Source organism: Mangifera indica, chromosome 15 (assembly GCF_011075055.1).
Source record: "Mangifera indica cultivar Alphonso chromosome 15, CATAS_Mindica_2.1, whole genome shotgun sequence".
Taxonomy (NCBI): Eukaryota; Viridiplantae; Streptophyta; class Magnoliopsida; order Sapindales; family Anacardiaceae; genus Mangifera; species Mangifera indica.
The window spans coordinates 13,610,129-13,633,919 of NC_058151.1; the positions used below are offsets into that span (position 1 = coordinate 13,610,129).

At 32.1% G+C, this 23,791-nt stretch overlaps 3 protein-coding genes across 4 annotated transcripts; 2 read left to right on the plus strand and 1 right to left on the minus strand.

Annotated features, from left to right (window-relative positions):
• Positions 1–2,332: 2,332 nt before the first annotated feature.
• On the minus strand, positions 2,333–5,327 carry LOC123198094 (cyclic dof factor 2-like). The gene is made up of 2 exons (XM_044612678.1): positions 4,859–5,327; positions 2,333–4,017 (listed from the first exon to the last, which is right to left on the minus strand). Exons 1-2 carry the CDS (start codon positions 5,228–5,230, stop codon positions 2,716–2,718), a joined length of 1,674 nt encoding a protein of 557 aa, XP_044468613.1. The 5' UTR covers positions 5,231–5,327; the 3' UTR covers positions 2,333–2,715.
• Positions 5,328–13,702: 8,375 nt separating this feature from the next.
• On the plus strand, positions 13,703–14,893 carry LOC123197277 (uncharacterized protein At5g19025). The gene has a single exon (XM_044611497.1). The coding sequence runs from the start codon at positions 13,984–13,986 to the stop codon at positions 14,683–14,685; it is 702 nt and encodes a 233-aa protein (XP_044467432.1). The 5' UTR covers positions 13,703–13,983; the 3' UTR covers positions 14,686–14,893.
• A 3,785-nt stretch (positions 14,894–18,678) lies between these two features.
• LOC123197400 (defective in cullin neddylation protein AAR3) lies at positions 18,679–22,932 on the plus strand. 2 transcript variants are annotated; one of them, XM_044611692.1, is made up of 9 exons: positions 18,679–19,008; positions 19,600–19,732; positions 20,299–20,350; positions 20,538–20,613; positions 20,769–20,851; positions 21,385–21,481; positions 21,846–21,891; positions 22,191–22,279; positions 22,373–22,813. In XM_044611692.1, the coding sequence occupies exons 1-9, from the start codon at positions 18,948–18,950 to the stop codon at positions 22,402–22,404; spliced, it is 669 nt and encodes a 222-aa protein (XP_044467627.1). In that variant the 5' UTR covers positions 18,679–18,947; the 3' UTR covers positions 22,405–22,813. The 2 variants fall into 2 exon arrangements, with proteins under 2 accessions (XP_044467627.1, XP_044467626.1); XM_044611691.1 differs by having other exon boundaries at positions 18,683–19,008; positions 22,365–22,932.
• The last annotated feature ends 859 nt before the right edge of the window (positions 22,933–23,791 follow it).

A 23,791-nucleotide genomic window follows, 5' to 3' on the forward strand; every position in this document is an offset into this window, starting at 1 on the left:
ATATTGTCGGTATCATTGTTCATTGATAGCATTATATTAAGCTAAATATCAGCCCGATAAAACTTAAGTTGGGTAGGGCTGGACTCGAGCCGAGCCAGCTCGAGCTCGGCTCAACTCGGTTCGAGCCCAAAACAAGTTGGGCTCTGCTCGGCTCGATCAAGCTCGAGCCGAGCTTGAGCTGGCTCAGTAGATTTTTTTTTAAATTTTTTATACAAAACTACGTCATTTTGATCCATATATATACAAAATGATGTCATTTTGATATGAAAAACGAGTCGAAAATGAGTCGAACCGAACTCAAGCTGAGTCAAGTTCGACTCGAGTCGAGCTCGAGCCGCCCATAAATAAACCGATCCGAGCCCGAACTGGCTAAGAGACGAGCCCGAGCTGGCTACGAGCGGAGCTCAGCTCGGTTCGAATCCAACCCTAAAGTTGGGTATTAAAGATTTTAATTGAATACAAATTGATTCTTATTTGTATTTATTTTAAATTCACTCTTAATTAATTAGTTTTAATGTTCACTTAAATTTATCGAAGTTTTATCATGATAATTGATAGATCACTTAAGTTCAAGTTTATAAGTAGTGATAATTCAATTATAAAGGTTAAGATTTTGTTATGATTATAATAATTTGACTCAAAATCAATTTGTTTATTTATTGAGTTATACTGGTTATTTTATTGATAATATTGCGTATTTTTTTAATGATTATTCGATATTGTTATATCAATTTAAATGAGTTTAAATTCAAACTGAGTATTAAGTCTTTGATTTTAGCTCAGGTCCACTATGATATGAAATGTAGTGGATGCAATTCAACTAGGCCAAACTTGAAGAAAGTAGACTCAATGTCCAAATCATATGACTCAAATTAATCAGCATCAAATGCGATGCCAAAAAGGAGGAGATTTCCCTTCCATGGAGGGCAAAAAGACACAAGGAGAGAAAGCAAAGGCACAGAGCAGTCCAAGCCAGGAGGCTTATGACAGAAATTTGGTGGCTATTTTTGTGAACCATGCATTAGCTGTTTATGGGACCCCGAGCATCTGATGTAACACAATTAGTAGGACTGGATATAAATCCAGTCATCTTGGTTAGACTCGGTGTTTGCTTTGATTCAAACTTAATTCAAATTAAAATTTCAGTTTAATAACTTGTTTTGAGTTCGGTTTAAATTCAGTCCATATTTAAATTTGACTCAACTCAAATCTAGCCTTAACAATGAGTGTATCATATTATATATATATTGGTCTAATAAAATTATCAAATAATATAATACTATAGTTATTAGTGTCTTACGATATACAATATGTATCCTATAATATGATACACGATATGTATTTTACGATACAGATAAAAAACGATATGTTTTATGAAGTGTATCATGATTAATGCGATACAGTGACGTATTATACAATACAATACATATTACCAATATAAATTGATACACTTTTTAGAGAAAATGATGATATAATAAAGATGTATATGAAAATTTTAAATTTTCAAATATTTTTGTGATATTTTTAAGAAATAATAATGTGTTAATTATATTTTTTTATTTTTTAAAAATTGTTTCATACAATACAATATGATACTCAATACATAAAACGTAAAATTAGGGTTTTAATAAATGATGACTACTATATATAATACAGTAATATAATAAATTTGCATCCATTTTTATCAGGAATATACAAATAAATACAGTGATATAGCAGGTTCACATTCTTTTTTGTCAGGTAATTTCAAGGCTTAAAATGAGAGAAATGAAATCATATATAATATGGTGGTTATCTATTTCATTCCTCATTTGGTTGGTTTTGCTTTCACTAAATATGAATTGGTTAGAGGAAAACAAAAAGGAAAAACAAGAAAAGAAAGCCACAAAAGATGAAAAGGAGAACATTTTATGGTCAGCTTTCCACCTTTTGGTGCTAGTTGTTGGTTGTATGGCTGTTAAAGAAAGGCACTTGGCCTTTGTGATGAGAATTCAAGTCTATCCGCAAAGTTTAGGGCCTGCTAAAACTTCTTTATCCGTCTTTTCAAACGCCACTCACTATCCTCTTCTCCACCTTCAATGCCTCCAACTCCCATTTATATTTCCTCATGTCAACCTAGACATCATGATATTCACTGTTTTCGCTTCATTCAAATTAAATTAACTGCATGCTTGGATTTCTTTTTCCTTTCTCAAAATTAGACAAATAACAATCTTCAATCCTATGCCTACTGTTGTTGCATATTCTGCAGAAAGACTCAAATTTGTTAGAGCTGCAGGGTAACTCATAAGGAAACTTGACATGGAGTAAAAATTCTTTCAGAAGACAGAAATACCAATAATTTAAATTTCATTCCCAAATTTATTTTAGTACACCTGGGATTTATGGTACACAAACTCACGCTGATCTAGCTCTCAGTATTTCATATATAAATATGTACATGAACTTGCAAACCATCTAACAGAAAACAAAAAGCGCCCGCTTGTACTGGCACCAAACAGAATTGATTGAAAAAAAGAGTTGCCACTTCAGCTAAGCTCTCTTTTCTAATGGAGATATGAAAGGTTCAGAGAATACCAAGCAGTGTCCCTCTAGGCTCGACTGCTTAGACAGTTGATTTTGTGCGCAAAATTTGAGTGGATTTGTAGGGACAAGTCCAGACACCACCAAGAAGCTTCCACTACTTCAACCAATTCCACGTTGATCACCTACCTATTATGAGCTCTCCTGGAAATTGAGTGACCTAGATAATGCAGCTGGATTGGCTTGTAAGACCGGAGAGGTTTCAGCTATATGATTCTTTTCATCACCTTTTGTTTGGAATGCCTTAAACAGTCCTCCCCCACCAATGGAATCAGTCTTATCATTCTTAATCCCCAGTGTTCTCCATATAGAGCTCTTTGCAGCTTCTCCAGGATCATCAATCCTCAATGTTTTTGGAATCCAAAGGCATTTCTCAGCATTATTTTCTTTATGTGATTCCTCTTTTCTGGAGTTGCTTTGTTTTACCATCTCCTCATCTCTTGAATGCTTACCCAAAGTTGGAGAGTTGGGACCTGAGCTGGGGTTTCTTGGAGAAGATGGTTGAGGAATCCAAGGGATGTTCCAAGTGCCAGGTATGGCACAACCCCAGTAAGCTGCTGCAGGGTAGAATGGCATTGGAAAGCCTGGAGGACAGAATGCAGGCGGGGGAGCCGGAGAGATCCACTGAGCTGAAGTCCATGGGTAAGGCCACGGAGCCCCTGGATAACATGTCATTTGAGGTGGGAAGCCTTGATTATTTGGTACAGCTGCCTTGCGTGGCACAATTTTGCCTGCCTCATCCTTTGAATTTGAAACTGTCACCGAAGATCCATTTGAATGAGCATCCCCATTTTCTCCACCTCTACAAGTAAGCTGAATTTGTAACTCTTCTGGTTTATGAAAGCCATTTTGCGAGCAATTTCTCCTTGTTTTATCGGCAATGTTTAAAACAGAAGTCATCGATTCACAAAGAGGTGTGTCTGAGCCAAAGGTGAGTATGGTACCATTAGTATTCAATGCAGGATGGTGGATGCCGTTAGGAACATCAGTATGACCATTTTGAAGTGATTCGGACACAGTTATGTGACGGTAGTGGTTAGTTGAGTTCTTATTCTTTCTACGACCAGCACCTACAGGAACATTTCTCATTGTCCCACCGGCTGTCCAGTATCTCTGGCAGTTCTTGCAGAAGTGCCGTGGCTGGTTAACATTGTAGTTGTTGTAGTAGCAGAATTTAGTGTCCATACTATTACAACGTGGGCAAGGAAGAATCTTGTCAGGTTTCTTCAAAGTCTTATCTTGTGAAGTACTAGGCTCACTATGTTCTTCTTCCGTTTTCGAAGTTTCTGAAGTAGTATTCTCCTTCTCATCAGATGGTGTTTTATGGTTTTCACTCATTTCTGCAGTTGTATCTTGATTCAAAAACCTTTCAGAACTCACTGGCAGGGATCCATCTTCTTGTTTAGTCTCAGTAGAGTTCTCACCTGATATATCCTGAATTTATCACAACTTCTATTAGTCAAGATAACCATTAACACCAAATTCTTAACAAGCAGTAAAGAGGAAACAAAATATATCAGAAATCTTTTGGACCAACGGCTTTTGGCTTTCAACTTTCATGTTGCAGAGAGTGAATTAGTTCAACCTAGACGCCTAACCCGGTACAAACAAACTGACATACAACATGAAAACTAGGAAACCATGTTGTCATTCCAATTCATCCCAGCAAAAGGCTTACATCAACTCTTTGGAATCAACAAGTACATAAGATAAATTTCAAAATGATGTCATAGCACAACTAACTAAAACAACATACTAGAAAATCAGATAATTAGTGGGGAGGATGAAACAGCAATAAATTAGAGGGAACTTTCAGTGAGGATCTATAAAATACTGATTCATACAATGATCAATGACTAAGGTAAAACTACACAGCAAGTAGCTATAACTCTAAATTCTCATCAGCCACCTCTCAAAAAAACTCATGGAAGAAGAAAACACCAATTTTTGTATATATTCTTTAAGCAGAAAAATAAATAAATAAAGAAATCAGTCTGCAATTCCAATTTTATAAAAGAACTTAAATTCAAACTTTCTGATGAAAAATTAAATCATTCCCCCTACAAAGTCAAAAAGGTAAAAGCAAAAGCAGTATATTAGCAAGTTACCTGCTCATATAATAACCTAAACCAACAAAACAAATAAATCTCAAATATCAATCCAACTCTCAATCAAACCGTCAAAAACCAAAACCAAGATTGACCCACATGCTATTTTCACCTCACAAACAGGCTAACCCTCAAAACCAAAAATTTTCTCAGCTCAAAACTCGTACCTTTTCACACTCTCTCTCTTCTCCGTCCGCACAATCTCTGTTCTTATCCTCCTCCGGCGAAGAATTCCCCGAACAACCCAGATCCTGGTCGACACTCTCATCAACGGAACACCCAGTGGGAGCTGCTGACGACGCCTCAGGCAGAGGAATCGTCCTCCCAAAGAGCTTGATCCGCTGGTCTTTCGGCTCCGCCATTCCCCAGATAAAAACTGTGAAACGGTGCGTTTTTGGGTGTTGTAAGAAGAGAAAGTGTAGTGGTAAGTGTAAGTAAAATAGAGAAAGAGATCTGAAAGACTTGTTTTTGTTGTTGTTGGGTCTCGTGGATTCTACGTTTTTGATCCGTTTCGTCGGCCACCACTGCCACGTCATCATCTTCAATCTTTTCTCAGCCACAAGTTTCCTTTGTGGCCTTAAAAGACATATCTTTCTCTTCCTTCGTCTTTTTTATTCTCTTTCTCTTTCTTTTCCACATTTCCACGTCACCGTTTCTATCTCTACTTTTTCTTTTTTTTTTTTTCAATTTTCAATTCCTCGCCTCGCCTCCCTTGGCTTCCCGTGTCACTCAATTCATCGTCTTCCCTTTCTTTGGTTGAATTAAATGCTAAAATAAATTTTATTAATTTGTTTATATAGATTATTATGAATAATAAATTATTTTTTTATTTCAAATCAATCTATTATATATTATCATATTAAATTATATAAATAAATTAATAAGATATATTAATATATATATTATTACTTTTAACATTTAAACTTAATAATAATATTAAATATATAAATTATTAGATATCAATGGATATAAACAAACTATTTTTTTATGTAATTAATTATTTTATCTTTAATTAAACAATCCTATAGAGGGTTTAAACACTTAGAAACAAGGATTAGTTCAAGTTCTATCTTTATATATAAAATCTAGAGTAGTTTATAGTTTAAACATACTGTAAGAGGCATAGTGGGCTAGTCTTAAGATCGAACTCTTTATTATTTTAATATATTTTACCATTAGGCTTGATCCTTAGGACCGAACCTTAAGACCAGTCGTAGGGCTTGTTATCCATTGGGCAAAAGTATTGGGGACTTGACCTAGTCCTCTTTTCTTAGCCCAACCCAACCCAAACTGGTCGTTCTTAGGCTCAGTTTGGGCTTAGCCTAGGCCCTAGAACTCGAGTTTTTTTTTTCTCAATTATAATTAATCAGACAATTATATGATGACACTATCACAAGTTTATACTCATAATATCTACCCTTCGTATAAAAAAATGATCTAAAACTGAATTGTTTAATTTTTAGCTACCTAATCATTTGATAACATACTATTATTTACATATAAAGTTGTATGCATAATACTATTTATTTAAAAATTTTGTTTCAATATTATAAAAAAAATATTATTTAAATACTAATTTTTTAAAAATTATTTTTACAAGATAATTGATTTTCTATTTTTTATTTTTTTCGTTAATTTTTATTGAAAAAACATTTTTATGATGAAAAAGACAAAAAAAATGATCATACATTCCGCTGATGTCCGGCCGAGTATTTGAGAGTTCACACCTCCACCCGCGGCGAAACCGATTTCAGTAGAACCAATTTAAGCCAACTAGATGTCCACATCGGCATCAAATGAACACGTAAAGTAGGGCCCACCTTTCTGCCACGCCAAAGACAACTCTAGGCAAGCTCCACCACCAAAAAGTGAAGTGAAAAAGAGCGCTCTGTTTCGCCAACCGCTCTAATCTTAACCCCGGCCAATGGTGTCATCACACGTGTTCCATCACTTTCGTGTGAAGCATCTCCCCGTGAAGCCCAAGAATTTACTTCTACTGGCTGAGCTTTTGCCTTCATAAATGGAGGTTTCATCTGCTATTGACACGTGTCCTATAAAAAGTCAAAACATTTTTCTCATAAAAACTTCTGATAGACCGATAAGAATGTATTACTAATCTAATGTGATGACACGTATAAAAAGCCACATTTTTTTCCTTTTTAAATTTTTAAATATTTTCCATTTTAAATTTTTGCACACGCAAGGAAGGTAGTGATTTGTGAATTGTGATGGAACATTATCATTAATTATTATAATTAAGAACTCCCATTTATGCTTTGTCGGCCGGCTTGCATAGTTTAAACCTAATTTTATATAATTATTAATATTTTCATATCTAAATAAATTAGGTTTTGACAGGATGGAAAGATTGGTTTGGGTTTTTGACTAATTCAACTATTTCAGCTATATGATATATGCCTAAATTAGTTCACAATTAGATAGACTCGTGATTGGTCAGCATAATACTTGGTTAATTGAATCTCATGAACTAAACAATAACCCAAATCGAAGTATTCACTATGTCCTAATTAAATCGGTTGAACCATTTGATATAATCTAAGTTTTACACTAATGATAATTATGTGATATAAGAATGGTTTTTCGATTTTACAAGATCGTGAAAACATAAATTTATCGATAAATGATTAATTTGATTTTAATTTTGGGATAAAAAAGAATAATTTTTTTTTAATAAAGAGGCCTATTATTGATCTCTATTGGGTTGTTGTATTTATCTTTTTGGGCCTAAGGCAGAAATGTAACCTCTCATTTTTCCCTATTTTGAGCCTACAATACAAACATGAGCCCACATCAGAACCATTATTTTCTAGCCCTTGCCTAAATCAAAGAAAATTTTTAAAAAAAAAAAAAACTTGAATTCAAACTCATTTTGAACAAACCTAGCTCAAGCTAAAAGCTTGACTCATATTCAAGTTGCTCAAAAATTGAAACCAAATTAAAATTATTTTCGAATCAAATTTATTGTCTTAGTTTGTTAACATCAAGTTTATCTTGAACTAAGTCTTGTTTGGGTTTGTCCCAAATCGATTCTAATCTTAGTTTTATGGGTTTGACAATTTAGGGGCTTAGAGGCAAATTTCTAAAGTTATCATAATTGCTAGTAATATTTTGGCATTTTTGTCAAGGATTAGTTGGTAGCTAATTGTAGCATTTTGAATGCTATAATTGCTAAATAGGATTAATCAAATGGACTGACTTTCTATTTTGTCCAAATTAATTGGATTTGACTTAAAAAGGAAAAACACCTAAATTAAAAAGCATATTTAAAACATGTAAAATATTATAGTTGATAAAATAAGTATTAATGACGTTTCTTGAAGGCTTTGGATATTATTCAACTGTAATTAGGTTAGACTGAAGTGAATGAAAAAACGAGTATGAGTTTGAGGATAAAGCTTTAGTAATTTGCAAAACAAGAAAACAAACATTGGCAAGGGGACGAAGTGGGTGTTTGTTGGTGTGTCCCCTTCAACACCCAAGTCCGGATTATACCTCACTAGGGTTTGATTTATCCGAGTTAAATACAATGTTTACATTCTAATGAATGATTGAATGTTTTTTTTTTTTTTATGGTGTGTGAAATATTTCTTTTTATATCCATAACTTATTATTTACACATCAACACATTCTTAGATGATAAAGCATATGAAAAATAATAAGGCCAAATGACTATTTTCCGCCCGATGTTTGATAAAATGACAAATTCTCACCCTTAAATAGGGATGGACTCAAACCAAGCCCATTTTAACTCGATTTGAATATGCTCGAAACGAGCCAACCCTATACGAGCTCGAGCTATTCCTCAAATTTTTTAATTAAAATTTTTGATATAAAACGACGTCTTTTAACTAATATATATTAAAATGATATCGTTTTAATAACGAAAAACGAATCGAATCGAGTTCAAACTTAACTTTCACGAGTTCGAACTCAGCTATATGTAAACCAAATCGAGCTCAAGCTTGTGCTCGATTTGATTCGAATCCAACCCTGCCCTTGAATGTAAAAAAAAAAAAAAAAATCAAATTTCCATTCCATGTACTATCCATTTCTATTAGTGAATTTTTTTATTTTTAAAAAATTATTGTTTTGTCCTTTTAAAATAATAAAATTATTATTAACACTTAATATAAATATTAAATTAACAATATATCTTTATAAGTGTAAAATTTTATTATTTAGACTACTTAAAAATAACAAAATTCTAATAAATTTAAAAAATATTAAATTCTTTAAGAGTGTAAATGCCATTTTTTAAATGGCATGACATTCAACTTACAAAAATTAACAATGATAAATAAATAATGTATCTAGGGCATGAAACGTATCATCATAGCATGACATTCAACTTACTACAAAAGAAATTGACCATGATAAATAAATAATATATTCAGGGCATGAAACATATCATCATGGCATGACATTTAACTTACCACAGAAATGTTGGAACTCAGCATTCAACTTACCACAGAAACATCGGAAGTCAGCAGCAACATCGGCATGCAGAAGATTGAGATCAATGACGTCCACAATTATGCAAAAGGGTTGGACAAACGACGTCGATGGCAACACAGGATTGGAGCAATGGTGCCAGCAGTAATGCAGGTTTGGACTGGAGCATAACGGGTAACGCTGGAAACCATTTCTGTTGAATGCGTATACATAAAATAAAAAGGTCAAAAAGCTTTAGTAAAACACCGTGGCACAATAAAAATCAATATTTTATTTTATATTGTATCAGTAGTCAATTGTGATTGCACAAGATAAATAAATAAATATATAGAATTTATACTGGGCGGTCTGGAATTGTGAATCGGACTGAAACGTAAACCGACAATGAATCATCAATCCAATTTGAAAAATTAAAAAAAGGGTTTCTTCTAATTATAAAATTTTTACAATAATCGGTTCACAATCTGACTGGTTCGACCTAGCTTTTCAAACCTTAGAATTTATTGTTTTAACAAATTTTAGGTGGGAAATGGTCTTTGGGCTAAAATAATAATAATAATTGTGGAAGATTAAAGTCTACGAAGAATTTGAAGGTGAAGACAAAGTTCTTGCCCTTGACGTATGGCATTCAAATTATTTTCTTAAGAACATATAGACCTCCAAGGTCTTGAAAAAGTATTAGAGATATTATTATTATTATTGTCAATAATAATTTTATTGGCTGAAGACTTCAAGTTAAACCATTTAAACAAGTCTTGTTGTGAAGACAAAAGAGATTGATTTTTTAAAATTAGTGGAGATATCAAAGTGGTGGTCAGTTGGTCAGTTTCTTTGTCACCATTATTTATTTTCTTCATTTCCATTAGAATTTTCCTTCAATTGATTCAGTCAAGCACTATTTTCATTTATCAAGACTACTAGGGTTTTCATCAATATTGACCAATTTTTACTTTTTTTTTTTTCCTTTCATTATAACCAATTTTTACTCAAACAAATTGTGAGCTCACAAACTAACCAATAATAAGTTTTAACTTGAATCAACAATAATCAAACAAAACAAAATAGAAAAGTGTGTAAAATCAATAAAAGCAAACATTTACACCCAACAACAAAGAAAAAAAAATACGTGTAAGTTATTCGCTCATTTAAAAGAGAGTTATATTAATTAGAGTACGCATTATTTTAATATATACTCATTTCTTATGTTACGATATTTTACTAATAAATTTCGTGTCTTTTATATAATAAAATTATATGTGTAACTTTTATATATAATTTTATGTATAAGTAGTGATACGTCACTATATGATTAAGTATTATTTTATCTTTAATTTTTAATTATTTAATTATATAATGATACATCATTGTTTATGATATATTAATTATACTAATAATATTATAATAAAATAATTCTTATAGATTATACTTGTAAACTTTGATAATATATATTTATTCTAGCTCAAAGTTTAGCTAGCTCGACTAGTCGAAATATTTAATCAGCTCAAGCTCGACTCGAATTCTATTTTTCATATGTCATTTTGTATATATATATTCAAAACGATGTCGTTTTGTATTTTTAAAAAAAATCTATCGAATCAATAACTTCTTGAATGATTAGCTTGAATCGAGTTCAAACTCGAGCTTGCTTGATGCCCTTTGAGGTGTTGTTTTTGCTTTCCCCACCTACCCACAGACTCACTAGAAAGTAGGGTGGACTCAAATTAAATTGGGTTATGACTTGAAACAAGCAAATTTTGAATGAAAATTGTAATTTGATAGCTAGGCTTAAGTTCAACTAAAATCCTTCTTGGGTGATGTGATTCATTCCTCTTATAAACTATTAATCCTATGGCGAACTTATTTATCTCATTAATAATATTATTTATTTTATTGACAACTTTTTGATAATATCTCTAAACAACTCAATTTTGGCTTGAATTCGAGTCACTCATATTTGAGCTCGACTTAGGGCTAGGTGAGACTCGAACAAAACTAGCTCGATTGAAATTGTTGTAAAACTTGATTCTAACTAAATTCGAATTGAAGTTATGGTTTAGTAGCTTGACTTGAGATTTACTTAAATCCTTCCCCTACAATATTGTTTATCTCACAGTTAATACGATTTATTTTATCAAAAATATTATTTATTCTCTCAATATACTATTTATTCCACCGATAACTTTTTGATAAAATTAACTTCAATTCAATTCAAATTTATCATAATAGATTTGAGTTAAATTCAAAATAACTTTTATTAAATTTAAGTTAACTCAAATCTAATCTTACCGATAGCGTAAGACCTTTGCCCATAGCACCGTTCTAGATCTAGAGCCTTAAGAGCATTAGCGTAGCTATATGGATACATTATCAACATTAAATTAAGTGTATGACATTCACATCAGGGAATTTTGTTTCTGCCTCGACCAACAATTACAGGTTCAACCTCGTTTACGCGTATGAAAATGTGTCTTTGCAAGCATAATAATCGCATTGAAACTTGTAGAAGCCTTCAAATTTGTAGTGGTTGACTCAAATTGCCGTCATCCTTATCAATATTTTTTCTTCCTCTTTTTGAAAATGATGTAAAGAATTGAACTTTTCAAACATGTCATGATCTTGGATGAATTTTTCATCATATTAACGCACTTCTAAATTTTTGAATATTAAATTAAATATTTAAATAATATTAAATTAAAAATAAAATAATATTTATTTAGATGATAATATATCATTTAAATATATAATTAAGTATATAAATAATATTACGTCTTCGTTGCTTTTTTATTTTTTAATTTTCCCTTTACCATTTGCATTACGCAACTTGTTCATGGTTTTTGGCAATAAATTTTAATGGGTTTTGAAGTGAAAGCGATACCCAAATTGAATACAAAGTCTTCCTTACATTATATGCTTTGACCTCACATTTATGCTAAGTTCTTTGATTCCATTATTATACTGCCCCATATTCCGCCTCTCTTTATGTATCTTTTATAAATTCAGTAGATTAGGACATATTAAAAGCCAAAATTAAAAAAAATTACCATGGTTATTAATATTATAAAATACGATACGGATAAAAAATGATATGTATCTTATAGTATATTAAAATTTGGTATAATATATTAGATTTATTATATGATACGTATTGATTTGTATTAATAGTTTTATTGATACATTATTTTTGTAAAAGTGATAATTTTTTACATGGTTCAATAGGAATTCAATGCCCTATGTCTACAGTTGTGATATTTTTTAAGTACGCTTATAGAATGTTACATATGTCTCCTTAGCATAAGCGCTGTTTTGAATTTATATTAGTGAAAACTAATGTTACATATACAACTGTTTGAATAAAGTGAGAAGTTATATTGCTTGTTGGGCATCGTTACGATTTCGATATGATAAGAGAGTGATTGCATTATAATTATAATTGATAGAGTTCGGAGAAGTAATTTTAAGACAATATGAATTTGTTATATAATATTGGGAAGATTGTAAAAGTCATGATAGATAATGAGTATTATCTTTCATTTATAGCTTTTAGATGAGATAGTATATTATTTACATTTTCTCTAGCCCTACGAGCTAGTGTATTGTATATCCGTTAAGTACTGACTGTCTTCATAAATGTTATATCTGTGAATTTGACCAAGGAGACGGGTTTTGGTTGCTTAACATTAATCAATCAAATCTTTAACAAAGCTAATAGATCTTGATAGCATATTACAAAAGAGGATCTAAGTTCAAAATTTTAAATTATTTTAAATATATAAATATAAATAGATTAAACAACTAAAGAAGTGATCTTTGAGTCAACAATATAATATGTAGAAGAATCTTAGCTCATGACACTCACACGTGTGCCAGATCTAACTTGCTCATTTTTTATACATCACAAATAATTTAAATATATTAATAAAATGTTTAATAAATTTGAGTTGAGTAGAGTAGCTTAAATGGTTTGAATTTGAATTTAATTACAGAGTGAACAAGTTAAGTTTTGACTCATTTTCATAAAATAAGTTAAATTTATATTAATTCAAATTAAATATAAAATTAACTTTTTTTGAGTTAAGTTCGAGATTTAATTTATCGATTTTTTTTTAATTTAAACCACCATTGAATTTACCCTTGTCCAATCTTAATCTAAATTGAATTTAATCTTAATTTGATAATTGATAATATTATTTATCATATTAGTAATATTTTGATAATATTTAGATAATTCAAATTCAACATATTAAATTTGAATTAAATTATATTCAAATTCGATTCGATTCAAATCCGATATTAGGTATCTTTAATATACTAATGAAAAAAATATGACATCATTGTACTTAACCCAAAAAAAATTGTGGGCCAAGAAAGCCCATAGAAAGCCCCACAGCCAATGATTTCTAAATGAGTACGTCATCAAAAGAAACCCGCGAATCAAAAGCCCACGAGCCGGCCCACACAAAAAAATTTACGTGCAGCACAAGTGTCTTCATCTATTGCCGTGTGTGACCTTTGTTATTCCTATAAATCCATCAAAGCCGGCAATCTTCTATCAATAAATCCGAATTATGTGTCAAAAAAATGTGTTTCTCTTGTCCTCTCTGTTTCTTCGTTTCCTCTGAAGGTGGCCTCTAAATTTTGCTTTAAAAATTATTATTTTTTTGGAATTTTCTTAATCCTTTTTCAGCCCAGATTCATACCGTCTGTGATACTTCGATTTGAATTGATTTTTGATCTGTTTTTGGGGTTTAATCAACTGAGTTAATATTTATTTTGGGTGATTTGTATTGGGTTTTGATTGAAAAAAGGATCTTTATTTGCCATGTTCTATATGCCGAACTCAATCTCGCTCTGCAATTCCATTGACCAAAGCTTAAGGATGGCTAATTGTATGAGTTCAAGTGATTTTAATCCAAAATCAAGGCAGAAAAAGATACCCAGTCCGCAAAATTGTTCAAAAGCACCCCCTTGTGAAGGATCAAGGTTTAGATCAGCTGTTATTGATGTGGTAATTTTGCTGGCTGTTATAACTGCTTGTGGCTTCTTGCTGTTTCCTTATGTTAAGGTTGTAATATCTACATCACTTGAAGTATTTGTGCCCGTGTTTTATCTCGTTAAAGAGGAGGTGATTAGTAACCCAATTATATATGCATCAATAGGGCTTAGCGTTTGTTGTGTTGCCATAGCTGCTTGGATAGTTATTTTGTGTACAACAAGGAAATGCGGGAATCCTAATTGCAAGGGCTTGAGGAAGGCTGCTGAATTCGATATTCAGTTGGAGACTGAGGAGTGTGTCAAGAATTCTGATGCTTTGGTTAAGGAAAGTGGTGGTGGTGCTGCTGGCGGTGTTAAGAAAGGATTGTTTGAATTGCCTCGAGATCACCATAAAGAATTAGAGGCCGAGCTTAAGAAGATGGCGCCCCCTAATGGCCGTGCAGTGCTTATTTTCCGTGCAAGGTGTGGATGTTCTGTTGGGAGATTGGAAGTTCCGGGATTGAAGAAGCATAAAAAGATCAAGAAGTAGGAATTAAATAAGGGATTGGGTTTGGGTAGGGAGGGTAATTCAATCACTACAGGAGTTGTCATAATGAACAGAGGTGTGGCTTTTGCTTCTCTGGTTAGTTGTTTCAGAACAATATATATTGTTGTTAAATAAAGTTCATCATGGCAATAAGTTGTAAGGGATTATACACAGTTGGTTATAGTGGGAATATAAGAATATTTTTCTTGCATTTATTTAATCTGGTTTTTTTTTTTTTTATGTGCTTCTTTTAAGTTTGTGATATGGTTTGGATTCTGAATTTTTTTGTTTTAATATTTGTAGTTGTTGTCTATCAGATTCATTTATTGGATTGGATTGTTCTTAAAGTTAAGATTTGTATACAGATTCAACTTTTTGCATAATTTGTTTTTGATCTTCTTAATCGGTGTAAGGTATATTTAAACATTGGTTAAATACATAGACGGTAACTTAGAGTTGGCGAACAATGAAAAGTTGTATACACTTCCTTTTCCTTGGGATTTATGGGATGAAAAGATCAGTCTGTTATACATTTAAAATCATTTTTTGTAGGGTACAGTGATTATATAGTTGGTAGGTCTCAGAGCTAGATGATGATTTTATAAGTGCAATTTATGGAACTCTGGGCATACTTTAGTGTCATTAGGGATGTTTCCTGACTTTATACTGTTAATGATTGAGAATAAAGTTAGTCCTCCATTTTAATTGAATGATGGAGAACAATATGTAATCATGAGTTGATCAAAACTGAACTTCTAATATGACGAGTTGTTACAATGTAAGTGTCCTTTAACATGCATATTTTTGGATGGGCATCATGTTGCTTGAGTTCAAGCACTTATCTAACTTCATATTATTTTTCTAGTCAGTAATAAAAATAAAGTATTGAAACCTGTAGGAGTATGTATGCCTAAATGCGATGATGTAGATTCTTAGGACATATGTCAGCACTTAAAATTTTAGATCCGGATTTGGTATTTCTAACCATAGTTGAAAGGAAGTTTGAAGCATTGGACATGATGTGGAAAGGAATTCATATAGAAATGGTAACAATTTGGCTGAGTATGCTATACAGTGACTTTGTTTTGTTTGTTATGGATGTATTGCTTTTTCATAGAACTCCTTTTATACCAAAAGGTGACGGCTGCTGCACAAGGGTTCTATTTCCGACTCTTCTACAAATTGGTATGTAGTAAGTTTTAAAAAGTTGATCTTGAAAAACAAACAACAAAGTTTCCTTGTAATTTAAATTGTAATGTCGAAAATATTTTTTTGCTGTCAAGAATTTGACGATTTTCTGCAAGTTATTCCTGCAAAATTGAGGAGCCATCCATTATGAAATTCTTTCTTTTGATGGAATTGATTTTTCCTTCTAAATGTTGGAACTACATAATTTCTCTTTGTTAGAATCTAAAACTCATCCATTTGAATAGTTCCCATTTCCCTGTTTCAGTAATCCTTTTTTTTTTTTTTTTTTTTTCGGGTAATTCTGTTTCATTAATCTCTGCTCTCTAAAAGTTGAAGTTTTTGTTTCACACACAGTCTTCTTCCCTCAGTAGCGTTAAATACATTCATACATGAAAAAATTATAAACTGAATCTGGTAATGAGGGCAGACATCGTGGTTATTATTAGCTTTTGGAAAACAACCCTGATGTAGAGCTAGAGAGGGTTTATATGAGGCTTTTACAAGGTCATCCTTCAAATTCCATGTTCATCACTCTCCTTTTTTGTATTATAAGCTTGTTTGACTTGAAATGTATTTCAGTGATTTTACTTATTATATGCTGCAACACTGGCTAGATCTAGTTCACATGCTTTCTCTTCTGCTTTTTGCATCTACATCCTTCTTCATGTTCAGTTGTGCGTGTGTGTACATATATTATCCTTCTGACCCTTTGTGTAATCTACTGTAAGCTATTATTTTAGGAGAAATAAAACACTGTAGTGATCAACCAAAAAAAAAAAAAAGTAAACCTAATTTTAGTTTGACTAACTTGTCTTGTTCTACCAAAAAGAGTGCAGATTTTCTATCTAGGATTATGCTTGAAACCCTGTTGTAACCTAAGCTGGAGTTACTGTTCATGCTGTTCAAATTTCTCTGATTTAGTGGGATGCATAGACTACTTTCTTTCTTGTCTGCCTTTTCTGCTGTATTGCTTTTCAAAGCATCATGGCTTCCAATAGACAATTTGTTGGATACATGTACCTGAAATCCGGTACAGGCGTTCTAGGTGCAAAATAGGTGTTCCAATAGCATCACAAGCGTTCCAATGTTGTGAATGGGCGTTCCACTACAATCTCCAATTTTGGGAAGAATGTTGAACTGTTAAAGGAATAATTTCGTTGCTTTTTGAACGGCTATGAATTAAAGTTCCAGAACTGGAGTTCCATTGAATGAAATGGCCGTTCTGTTGCGGATATGTGTGTGTGTGTGTGTGTATATTCTTAATTCAAGGCCTCTATTAGTGGTGGCCACATGGTCTGCGAAGAGAAAAGGAACATGTTCATCGTCATGCCTCCTTGCAAAGTTAAAACAGAAAGAGATTGATTTGGGACTATTGAACCAACCATATTTATGCCACTTGGGCTTTCCATTCTCACAAATTTACATAGAGAAAGGGTTAAAGTTTCTTGTGGTCTGCAGTCAATGGGCTGCTGGCTTGGCATTCAAGTGCATGCCTCCACCATGATATCCATATTGACGATCTGCAAATTTCATCATTCTGCACTTTTTTCTTTTGAATTATGGTCTGATCAACACTTGAACACTTAAATTTTACCATTTGATACATGATTAGCCTGATCATATGGTGGTAAGATCATACATTGGACGGTGGAAATGGTTCGGCAACGATACCAAAACCAACTATTCCCCAGAATTCTATCACCACATGAAGTTGAACATTGAAATTGACATCAACACAAAGAGGGTTCCAAGATTCCTACTTTTCAAGGTTCATGTCCTTTTCTTTTGTATTGTGTAATTCAAGAACATATGCCAACCATCTTCACATCATACTTTACAAATCCAGAAAATTAAAAGAGTGTTTATTCATGTGATTTATTTCCATAAAGTTTTGAGAATCAATTCTAATTATAAACACTTTTTATAAGTTAGTCGTGTTCGAAAAAAACCCTAATTTCAAACTAAACATCTATAAAATTGTAGAGTTTGACGAAAATTCTAATTTGAGACTTAACTTTCTAAAGTTGGAAGATTTTTTATGTACAAAAAGGAAAAAATCTATGTAAAAGTGTTTAAAATTTTTGCTTCTCAAATAAACATTAAAGTGTATTTTATTTTTTAACATAAGGATCTATGAAGTATATGTTTATTTAGAAAAAAAAAATATAACCATTTTAGACAAATTTTTTATCGATAAAAAATGAAAAATATTAAACTGTTAACACGAATTTTGTATTACAAAATACTAAAAATAAAACTATAATATAATATAAATCTAAAGTAAAAATATCAATTCTGAAGAGTCATTTCAAAACATATCATAGTTGTGAAGTGGTTTTGAAAATTATATATATTTTTTTATACATTTGAAACATATAATTTTTAACAAATACTTAAAATGACTCCCTAATCTTTTTAAATTTGAATAATTATTGGAATTGCGTTGAAAAATAATTTTGAAAAATTTCATCAAATAAAGTATAAAATATCTAAAAATAATAATAAATTAAATTACTTAAATAATATTTCACTTAATTTATAATTACACCAAAAAAATACAAAATAAAAACAATCCGGTCCGACGAGGAGCTATCTAAATAAACCGGGTTTAGCCCAAAAAAAATACCGAGCGACAAAAATGCTCTGCCCATCTCTCTCTCTTATCTTTACTTCATTATCTGCTGATATATGAGGGTGAGAATGGAAGCTTTACAATTTTATAGACTCCATTGTATTTATCAAAATCAGAAAGGACTAAATAATAATACCACACCAGTATGAAAGCCACAAAAAATCTGTACTTGGTCACGCTTATTCATTTTCAATAAAAATTATATTCTCTCTTTTAATCTAGAAACATCTATGATTTTCTCTCTTTCTATTTCGTGTCTTTATCTACGATTTAGAGTTTAGTTTTCTTTAATTTTTTTCTTGATTTTTTGTTTTGATCTGAGTCAAATTAGTTTCTCATCATTTTCCAACTTTCCTTGAGTACAAAATCCCAGGCTTCATTTATTGTTTATGATAAATTGATTTGAAGAAAGAGTTGAACTGAACCCTATCTGGGTTGAGCTCCAATGGATTCAACTCCGGTGGGCAGGCGGTTTGATATCTTGGAGATTTACCGACGATATTGTGGTAAATTAATGATTTTTTTCCCTCAGTTTAGTTTGGATTCTTGGATTTGGTGCTTTTTAGTGCTTCTTTGCCTGAACATGATTTGGGTTCTTACATTTTAGTCTTTCATTTTGTTAATTGAAGTAAAGTTTTCATTTTTTTTTTTAATTTTGGAGATTAAGTGACGATATTGTGGTAAATTAATGAATATTGAGCCAGTTTAGTTTGGTTTCTTGGATTTGGTGCTTTTTAGTACTTCTTTGCCTGAACATGATTTGGGTTCTTACATTTTAGTTTTTCATTTGGTTAATTGAAGTAAAGTTTTCATTTTTTTTTTTTAATTTTTGTTTATGTTTTGTATTCATTGTCTTTAATTATGATGTTGTGTCTCTTTGTTTGTGTTTTAATGGTCAAGAGTATTATGTTTTGTTTCTTTGCAAAAGCCAGCAATGTTGATGGTTCATAGTTGTTTTTAAAGAGTGTAGAAGGGAATCTTTTATATGATTGAATTTTACTTACAGATTGAAGAAGAAATAATAAGTGTATTGTGGTTTTGCACCTGCTTAAGAAAAGAAAAACATCATTTATCTGATTTTTAAAATTTTCTTGCAGACATTAAATCTCAAACTGTGAATGCTTATGAAGATGAAGGTTATAGACAAGATGAAGAGTTACAAAAAACTAATTTTTCGAGGGAGGCATTGTCTGAGCTTTTGAACTTGGTTGTGTCAGCAGTACATACAGGGTACATATGTAACATGCTGATGCAATATGACCATTTTTGCTTTAAAGATGATCATGATGGATCGTATGAAGCAGGGGAATGAAAAAAAGTGAACTGTATGCTTTTTTTGGGTCTACTTTGAAAGAAAATTTGAATGTTAAAATTCAGAGATTGTGACTTAACCTTTCAACTTAATCTAGTTTCTTAGTAGTTTGACTTTGATAGCTACTGTCTGCCCCTAGACTGTCCTTACCTGTTAAATCTGTTTGAAGATTTGCTAGTGGAAATATAGTTAGGCTCTTTTGAGGTTTGATTTGTCAAGATGCCTCAACAGATGCTCAGCCATCCCGCAATTTCTGGAATTTGTCATCTTGATTTTCTAGAGTCCAATGCTGTATATTGTCCGAGTTGTGCTGTGGACCTGGCCTGCTTTAGTTCATTTTTCTTTGTCCATTTAGACATGCTATATGCACAGTGGATTAATATCGTAATTTTTTATTATATCCAGATTCAAAATATATGCTAACTTATTATCAAGTTTTGCATTGTTAAAGTTTTTTTAATCTTTTATGGTGTTTTTTTGACAGGATTTCAGTTTTTGAAGAGCTTTACAAGCTCATGGCGCAGCTGGACTTGATGGTAACTTTTCATTTCTTTGGAGTCCGTCAATTGAGCTTTATCTTTTAGTATTTGTCAAGTGATAATATAAATAAAGAGTATTAATCTTTCGAAATGTTCTTACATTTGGTTTTTGTGGTGTATTTTGCACGTATCATCTGTTAGATTGGCATTTTCTGGTTCGAACTTTCATATTCTACTTTTGCAGGCAGACTTTTCTGAATTCTCATGCTTCTATGATTTTGTTTTCTTCATGTGCCGTGAGAACGGTCAGAAGAATATCAGTAAGTTTTATCATATATTATTGGGTAAATAGTGGTTTCTAGCAGTTTCGCCTTTGAATGATGATTTATGATACATAGGCTATTGTTATAAAACTTATAATGAATTTTGTTGCAGATTGTTGTTGACCCTTTCTTTTTGTTGAAATGATTTACAGCTGTAAGCAAAGCAGTTACTGCCTGGAGGTTAGTTTTAGCAGGCAGGTTTCGCTTACTTAATCAGTGGTGCAGCTTTGTTGAGGTATATGATTTAATTCAAGCTAACCAGGGCTTGAGACCCATCATGATCATTTCATTTGATTGAGATTTTGTATAATTATTAGTTTAGTTAATAATAGGGAAGGCAGCTAGAACTAGAGTTGTTAGTTTATGTAATTCAGTCACAAATTTCTTGCAAAAATTCTTTAGATTGTCTTTTTTAGTTAGGTACAATTTCTTTGCTTCATGGTTGGGATGCTTCCTCAATAGCCTTCTTGATCATTCCATTACCATATGAGCAAATTTATACTTGTTTGTATTTTAGAAACTTGCAGTTGGTGGTCTTTCTTTTATCTGTTGTTCTTTAGGTTTGTTGGGTTTCATGCTTAAAATATGCTTTTATTTTTTTAATAGGTGAATGTGCTTATATATAGTGTGCCATTTTGTGTGCATATCTATGTCAGTGACTTGAGACAATAGGTGTCTCACTTTTTGAGCACAGCACCACTCAACTTCACAATATAACTTCAGAATAATTATGCATTCGTTAAAGCATGTAATTCTTACTCCTTGTAGAAAAATCAGCGACACAACATCTCTGAGGATACTTGGCAGCAAGTTTTAGCGTTCAGTCATTGTGTACACGAAAATTTGGAAGGGTATGATCCTGAAGGTATTAATATCTCCATGTATGTGTCAATAAACTAAGCCTTGGTTTGTAGGTCTTGGTAGATGATTTAACTTCTCAAATATGGGTTCATGGTTTTATCTTTTATATTATAACCCAAATTACGAGGTTTTCAGGAAAGCTGGCATGTTAAATCTATGATATGATCAGCCTCTTGTCTTCTTAGGTCAGATTAGAGGTGGCTTGGAAAATCTTGAATTTTACATCAATATTATTATCTGTCTTCCTATGCTTATGCTTTCATTTAATGTAATGTGTTCTTGACTGAAATATATGTGAATTGGAGTTCAACTGCTTATCATCATCTGAGGTTATGCTTATATTTTGTTGATTGTTCGTATTTACCCAGGTGCTTGGCCTGTTCTAATTGATGACTTTGTGGAGCATATGTACAGGTTAGATTTCATGGGATGTTCCTTTTCTGTTATTTTTTATTTTATTCCAATCCTTTATTATAACTTTATCCTTATTTCTTCCATTGTGTTTTAAGTATCTGCTAACCCAATCATAATATAATGCAAATGGAAATGAGAGTCATGCAAATGCAGTCTCTAAACTTAAATTAAAAGCAGGAATGTTTAGATATAAATTCAACTCCTCTTTGGAGAGTTGAGTGAGTTTGAACTTGCTGTAATTTTACAAAGTTGTGGAGAATTTTGGATCAGATAACATGTGAACCATCTTTGTCTTGCAGGGTATTGGGATCTAATGAAAGATCTAACTTGTTCTGTAGCTGTGGTGTTTCGGAGTCCCAGTTATATGTATATGAGGACCCTCTTCCAGGTATGTGAATTATTTAAGAAAATATTGCTGAGTCTTAATATTCACAGTTTCGTCATCCTAGAAAGGCACTGATATCTTTCCTCAGGACTGAAGAATTTCCCTGGTTTAAAGAGGAAGTCTTCTGACCTTCAACAAGATGAAATGGACTCCTCAGAGGATTGCTTTCCTGACTTCACAGACCTAAATCACATGTTAACTCCTAAGAGAAGTAGGTTGGTTGCTCAGAGAACTCTGGACCAAGAGGATAATCCACCCGGTGATGATTGCATGGAAATAGCGAAACAAAGTAGTCCATTGGGTTCCTCCAAATCTCCCTGTGGCATTGAAGGTTCTCTCTCTAAGGGCTTTGCTGGGCTGTTTTCAACTTTCCTGTCTGCAATTTGATTGGGAAAAGGAGGCAGGAGAATTTCATATACTTACATCTCCACGTAAGTCAATATTTTGGTAAATTACCTCCCCGTATGAATACACGTCTGTTATTCTTACATATGCCCACAGTTTTTCAATTGTTCCGTGGGATAGTTTCGTGTTGTCTTTGTTTTGTTTTGACATTTGTTGGCATCTGTTATCAATTTATTGGTGAGAGTCATGTCCATGATCTATTATGATTGATAAAATCAATAAAAGAGTTATCAGTCTGGTTGTTTCTTAAATTTTTCATCTCACTTTCTTCACCTTGAACATTGAAACCCCTGATGTGACTATAATCTAGTGGTTCACTTTCACTCTGCAAAATCTATGCGAAGAGAGTGGAAGATGGTATAATCCTTCTCTTTAGTGAAGTGCACAGCTATGGCTTTTAGCAATGAAGTGTTTCATGTGCAAGAAGGATTTGTTTTAAGATGTTATAATTTTATTGAGCCGTACAAAATGACAATTCTTATTTACCTCTCAATCAGTGCAGGCCTATTGTACGTAGTTGATTTTTAATTTCTAGTAATATGATGTAAAGTTTTGTAAAATCATCAAATCACATATTATTTGAAAAAAAAAATTATGGGGTCTTCTCATAGAATTCTAAGTTATCTTATAGCTGGAAATAAATTAAAGTTCCTCTTTGCAAAGTATGTAAATTAAGGTGCAGGCTAATAAAGAATTAACTTTTAATAATTCTTCACACTTTGTTTGGTTGAAGATGGAGGAAAAGCTTTGGCAGCTTCTCACTCTGGACAAGATATAAATTTACACCACAGTAATACTTGATTATATTTATTTTAAACTCCTATCCAATTATATTATTTATTATTTTTTCAAAATTTTTGGTGTTAATCTTGCAGTTTGCTTTAGGAAGTTGACCAAATCCCTTAAACATAGGTTGACCAAATGTTTATTCTTAAGGTAATGGAATAACTTACTGGGTGAATAATAAAGCTTGAAAATAATAAAGTTTTAGATTGATGGGTTAAAATGCACTCCAAACTAAAAATGCCCCACGCGGAATAATGAAATGAAATTTTAAATTGTTTTATTAAAAATGTATTTGAGATAGGAGAACTATAGAAAGAAAGTTAG

Excerpts from the sequence above, each read along its gene's own strand:
- LOC123198094 (XM_044612678.1), bottom strand. The coding sequence starts at position 5,230 with ATGATGACGTGGCAGTGGTGGCCGACGAAACGGATCAAAAACGTAGAA. Across the intron at positions 4,018-4,858 it reads AAGAGAGAGAGTGTGAAAAG|GATATATCAGGTGAGAACTC; the intron begins GTACGAGTTTTG and ends TGATAAATTCAG.
- LOC123197277 (XM_044611497.1), top strand. The coding sequence starts at position 13,984 with ATGTTCTATATGCCGAACTCAATCTCGCTCTGCAATTCCATTGACCAA.
- LOC123197400 (XM_044611691.1), top strand. The coding sequence starts at position 18,948 with ATGGATTCAACTCCGGTGGGCAGGCGGTTTGATATCTTGGAGATTTAC. Across the intron at positions 19,733-20,298 it reads GTGTCAGCAGTACATACAGG|GATTTCAGTTTTTGAAGAGC; the intron begins GTACATATGTAA and ends TTTTTTTGACAG. Across the intron at positions 22,280-22,364 it reads ATATGAGGACCCTCTTCCAG|GACTGAAGAATTTCCCTGGT; the intron begins GTATGTGAATTA and ends ATCTTTCCTCAG.